Source organism: Lactuca virosa, chromosome 4, assembly GCF_052849685.1.
Source record: "Lactuca virosa cultivar CGN04683 chromosome 4, Lactuca_virosa_CGN04683_v6, whole genome shotgun sequence".
Lineage (NCBI taxonomy): Eukaryota > Viridiplantae > Streptophyta > Magnoliopsida > Asterales > Asteraceae > Lactuca > Lactuca virosa.
The window spans coordinates 296,650,942-296,657,106 of record NC_136429.1 but is presented as its reverse complement, the minus strand read 5'-3'; the positions used below and the strand labels follow the sequence as shown (position 1 = coordinate 296,657,106).

Below are 6,165 nucleotides of genomic sequence, written 5' to 3'. Positions count from 1 at the left end.
TTATTTGTTACACTTTGTTGATATATGATTATGATGTATTTCTATTGCATACTACTAAGCACCATTTCAACTAGGGATGTTATTCGGTTCGGAACTGGACTGAACCGACCCGAACTTAAATAACCCAAAAACCAAATAAGGGTAATTACATGAACCGAACATCGGACCACATAACCAATATGGGTTCGGTTCGGTTTGGGTATTAATCGGTTCGGTTGAGTTATTACCTGAATAACATGTACACGATGATTAAGAATCTAAGATAACCGAAAAGAACCGAATAAACCGTATTATGATTCTGTAACCCGAATAACCCGGATAACATTTACAATATGATTATAAACATTGTATTTTTTATGACTTTTATAGCTTATGATTCCATAACAAATCTTTTAAAGAAACATATTTTTTAATTAAAAAATAATGTAAAATATAAATAATTGTTTCAAAGGTGCAAAAAAAAAAAAGTTAAGACTCTATGTAGTAAGAAACTAAACACGAATTAACTGTTCTTGAGATATAAGAATATAAAATTCAAACACCGAAATCTTGAGATATAGTTATGAAGCAAGATACTAAACACTAAACATTAAACACCTCAAAACACCCAAAAATTCATATATAAGTATCTAAGTTAAACATTAAACATTCAACACCCAATTCGGTGTAGCAAGAAAAAATACAATTAAAAAAATGAATTTTCAATTCCAGGCTAGGTATTTAGAACCGAATAAACCCTTATTTGGGTAACCCGATAACTGAATAAGACTAGTATAGATACTCGGGAACCGAATCGAATTGCTTATTCAAGCCTAATTCGGTTCGGGTATCCGAGCCAAATTCTCATCCCTAATTTCAACTATCTATCCTAATTTTCTAGGTACCTCAAGAACTTTTGTTATATATAGAACTCTATTAATTTCTTGATTTCTTTTTGGATGATGGTAATCACCACCGATATACAAAGAAAAAATGTTAATCATATTCTCCTAGCATACAAAGAAAATATGTTACTTTTCACATTATTTAATGTTTTCTTACAATAAATATTACACAATATTTTTTGTTGATATATTTTTTTGTCTTTATAATAGTTATAAAAATATCAACCGTGGTTTCCACGGGTTATAACCTAGTATTGTTTATATTTATTAAGAAAAAATTGGTATAATCATTCTAGATACAGATGAAGATATGATAAACCAAACTTTGATATAAAAATACATTGTTTACAATGAAGCGTTAGTTAGAACGCTGTAAAAAATATTCAATTTGTAAGCACATAGTAATCGTAAAATATATTATTTGTATGTTGTTTATTTTTGTGAACATAATACATTCCAACATATTTGACTATTTAATCAATATACTTTAGCCACATACTCTTACTATCATGCGAGCATATACATAGTCTATTAGGGAGGAGGGAGTCGTTCCCTCCTAACCCACTGAACCCAATGAAACCATTGCCACATCAGCTTTTCTCTTTGATTTTTTTTCATCTTTCCCAACCTACAACACACGGAAATCCTATCTTTCTCAACCCACTCAACCCACTCAATTAAAAAAAAAATACAAAATAATCAGGGTAAAATCTTAATTAGCAATAGAGTTATCGCCGGTACCACTCCCTCTTTAGCCGGTTGTTTAATTGGTTTCACGAACTCACTTCATCCTCTCTCTACTTTCTCTCTCATTTTCTCTTGTACCGTGTGTTTTAAGATTTGTACCTTAATTGTTTAGTATTTTTTTTAACTGAGTGGGTTGAGTGGGTTGAGAAAGATAGAATTGTCGTATGTTGTGGGTTGAGAAAGATGAAGAAAAATGAAAGAGAAAAGCTGATATGGCAGTGGGTTCAGTGGAACGACTCCCTCCTCCCTTATAAATTAAAGATTGATTAGGGCTAGAGTTATGATTAAGAATTTCAAAAACAATTACTTCAACAAAGATTGTTCTTCTTGTTCATCTTGTCTGTGAATCCATTCCATGTCCGTGATTCCAATCTGTATCCTTCCGTCATCATTAGTATTTTCAATTAACCAAATTTTGTTCGATGAAATAATATTGTAAAGACAGAACAACATAAGATGAAAACCGAGTTTGCAATCATATTTTACACATATACAACTCGGTTTCTCAATCCAAACCTCAACCAACACCTCCGCATCCTCTTTGCGCTAAGTTGGTTGATTGTATAACATTATACAAATCTACACCAACTCTTTTATGTCATACAACAAAAACCAATTGTTGCACCTAAAAACCTCATGTCAAAAGCATAGGATTAGTCCCATTACTCAAAAAAGGAGAGACAAGAACTCCACACCATAATCCAATTATTTACATATAACTTAACCAAAAACTGTATTTCCCCTCCCTCCTTGACCCAAATCTTGAAAACTTAAATTTTCACATGTAGGATAAAAGGCCTTACGTAGTTGGTTGTACTTTTCAAGATCAAAATTATAAACCTCCATAAGCTTCTTTTGCTTCGTTTTAAACCTACGTTGAAAGTAGCCTTCAAAAGTGGGTTCTTTGGATGTTCTTATGAAGAACATGTATGCGAGTGCAAAGTGGAAAGATGTGAAGAAGAAGCAGATGGGTTCCATTACATCCCAACTAAGTTCCCAAAATGTTAACCTCATGAACGCCATTGTTTGGATTACCAGAAAGCCGAGACCACAATAGAGCTCACCTCGAACTTGGGAGACTGATTTTTGATCGATTAAAGCTTTTTGGGTTTCTAATTCTTCGAGTTGATGTTTTCTTGGGTCGTTTGGAATGGCTATGGATCGTGATATCAAATTCTCCATTGATTTTGCCAACTGAAAGCAAGAACAGATGTATCAGTTACGAAATATGGAAGATATATAATCTCTGTTTTCTGAAATTAGGATTGGGTAATCGATTCTTCAATTCTCTTTCATGTTTTTGAGAGAGTTTGATTGATACCTGATCGGGACGGAGGAACACGACGTTTCCCAAGACAATGACGTCTCCGGCTTCATCCAACATTTTGGAGAACTCTAAGCCTTGATCGTGATTATTACAAATGTCAATGCAGACTGTGAGAAATTCGGAGTAGCTAATCGAATTCGTTGGGATCTGTTTCAACGCAGATCTCACCTTCTGCAACTGAGAAAACCTCAGGATCTTCCTCGCATCATTCACTGATATTCCGACGGAGTCGATAGAAACCGGTGGACGCCCCGTTACCGGATTCCTTAGTCCATCAAGCCTGAGACGTTCTCCGCTAGATATGTTCAGCTTCTCCCTTAGTTTCTCGCCAACCGGAAATAAAAACAACTCCGGCAGACTCATTGTCGACGACTGATTGATTTTTCTCCGCTGGAGAAACCGCCGGAAGAATCCAGCATCCGCAGTGGGAGAAGAGTTCTCCGGCGACGTCAACAGGTCGCGTTTGAGATTCGAGTTGGCTGCATTTAAGGCTCTGTGCGATGAGAGAGAAGTGAAAGGTGTATCATCTATGAAGGGCGTTTGGTCTTTGATGAGACGTTTAGTTAGGGTTCGCCGGAGCGCCATTGCTGACGGAGAGATTGAGAGATCAGAAGAGTTGAGTGTGTAGATGATGTGATACAGAATGAATGCCGGGTGGTGCGGGTTTTATAGTGTGAGGAAGGATTACTGGAAAGAATCGCGAGATATCAGGATTACAGACCAAATATCCGACAAATGTGATTCATGTTTTACATTTATTTTTGTAAACAAAAATCGTTTAATGGGAATTTGATTCTCTTAAAAAAAATAGAAAAAATCAAAATTTTTTGAGCATTTCCAATATCTGGTAAATACTTGTTACTTTTGCTATGATTTATCCATTAGTTTTTTTATAATAAAAAACTTTTAAAAAATATGTTTTGAAGAAAATTACACAAATGGTCCCTTTGGTTTAGTATAAATTGCACACTTGGTCCGTAAGTTTTTTTTTTTTTTTTTTTAAAACTCGGACCATCCTCATGTTTTAATTATGTAACACGCTTGGTCCCTGTAATAACATTCTGCCAATTGTTTCTGTTAGACACCTATCGTGCCTTGCACGTTGGCGTTATATTTGACATTTTACATTAGCAACGTTCTACCGCTGAGAAATAAGATGAATTGTTCATGCTAAAGCTAATATCGGACACAAAGCCTTCACACACCCCAATTGAAAACCCTTGATCGAGAAAACCCTACATTTGAAGATGACGATGGCGCCTTGGAAGATACGTTTTTGTACTATGGACGAGATTGGCATTGCTAGCAGATATGGTAAGTGTTCATAATTTCCCTCAATATGTTAGTAATTTAACTGATTGATCTTTCCCCTCAATCTATGGTTGGACATCCTACGACATTCTCTATCCGATTACACCATGGTGGACAGTTTACACGGTTCTTTAGAAGAAGGTACATCAAAGGTAGGCAAAATTACATTGATTTAGTAGACATTGACACCTTTTCCATTCACGAAATTGACGAGATGATGGAGGAACTTGGGCATATTGATTCAGACAATACGTTGCTCTACTATCATTTTTTAAGACCATTTGGCGATTTGGATTTTAGGTTCTCATCAGGATGTTCACCATTTGGGTACGTATGTTGGTAACCATAAGTTAATAGACGTATACACTGAGCATGGGAAAACAAATTTACATACATATTCTATGTCCCCCAATCCTAGTAAACCTAGAATTGTTGGTATTCAAGAACCACTAGCCTGCTCCAAAAGGTTGTTCTTGAAGTGGCATGACTCTCTAATTGAGCATGATAGTGTTCCAGACGAAACCCAAGTTGAGCATAAGAGTGTTCCAGACCAAACATAAGTTGAGAATGATAGTGTTCTAGACCAAACACGAGTTGAGAATGTTAGTCACTTGGACAAAGAACCATCAGTGGTTGACCATGAAAATTGTACATATAATGTTCATTTAGAAATGAATTTTGACAATGAGGAACTTCAAGACAACAATAGCAATGATCATGAGTTTGATGATGATAGTGATAGTCAAGATAGTGATTTTCTTATTGATGAGGTAAATCTCATAGACAATGTTGATATGGATATTAAAGATATCCATATGAACATTGACAAGGATGCATAATGGGTTGGAGGTTCTTCTAAATGTAATGTACATGAAGTTACACAAAAAGGTGACTTGGAAGTGATCAACATAGAGGCTTTTTTTGTCTAGTCTTCATTAGACGAAGGAAATGATGGTAAGCGAAGGAAAACTATTAGAGTCATACAAAGGGCTCATGAAAATGATGCAACTTTGGTTAGTGAGCCTTTCTACATTATTTAAATTTCAGTTCAGCTAAGGCCTTTAATCAACAAGTGAGACTACATGCCATGTAACGTCCCAAAAATTCATGACCACCAAATTTCATTTTTGTTTTAATAACACCATTAACCAAACATGTTTATAAAAATCACAATGGAAATCAGAGTATGTCAATAATCATCCAAAAGTACATCAGAATCATATAAAGAACCATCACTGGTTAACCATGAGAATTGTACATACAATGTTGATTTAGAAATGAATTTGGACAATGAGGAACTTGGAGACAACAATAGCAATGATCATGAGTTTGATGATGATAATGATAGTGAAGATAGTGATTTTCTTATTGATGAGGAAAATCTCATAGATGATGTTGATATAGATATTAAAGATTTCCATATGAACATTGACAAGGATGCAGAAAGGGTTGGAGGTTCTTCTAAAAGTAATGTACATAAAGTTACACAAGAAGGTGACTTGGAAGTGATCGGCATAGAGGTTTTATTGTCTGGGTCTTCATTAGACGAGGGAAATGATGGTAAGCGAAGGATAACTATTAGAGTCATACAAAGGGCTCATGAAAATGATGCAACTTTGGTTAGTGAGCCTTTCTACATTATTCAAATTTTAATTCAGCTAAGGCCTTTAAGCAACAAGTGAGACTAGATGCCATGTAATGTCCCAAAAATTCATGACCAAAAATTTAATTTTTGTTTTAATAACACAATTAACCAAACATGTTTATAAAAATCATAAGGGAAACCAGAGTATGTCAATAATCATCCAAAAGTACATCAGAATCATATAAAGTGGAAGTACCTGAAACATAAATTGAAAACTGTAAGCACAAAGCTTAGTGAGTTCCCAAAAATAC

At 34.9% G+C, this 6,165-nt stretch overlaps 1 protein-coding gene across 1 annotated transcript; it reads right to left on the bottom strand.

Moving 5' to 3' along the window:
• Positions 1 to 2,083: 2,083 nt before the first annotated feature.
• Positions 2,084 to 3,620, bottom strand: LOC145108411 (calcium uniporter protein 5, mitochondrial-like). Its single transcript, XM_079045435.1, has 2 exons — positions 2,953 to 3,620; positions 2,084 to 2,825 (listed from the first exon to the last, which is right to left on the bottom strand). Exons 1-2 carry the CDS (start codon positions 3,541 to 3,543, stop codon positions 2,352 to 2,354), a joined length of 1,065 nt encoding a protein of 354 aa, XP_078901561.1. The 5' UTR covers positions 3,544 to 3,620; the 3' UTR covers positions 2,084 to 2,351.
• Positions 3,621 to 6,165: the final 2,545 nt, after the last annotated feature.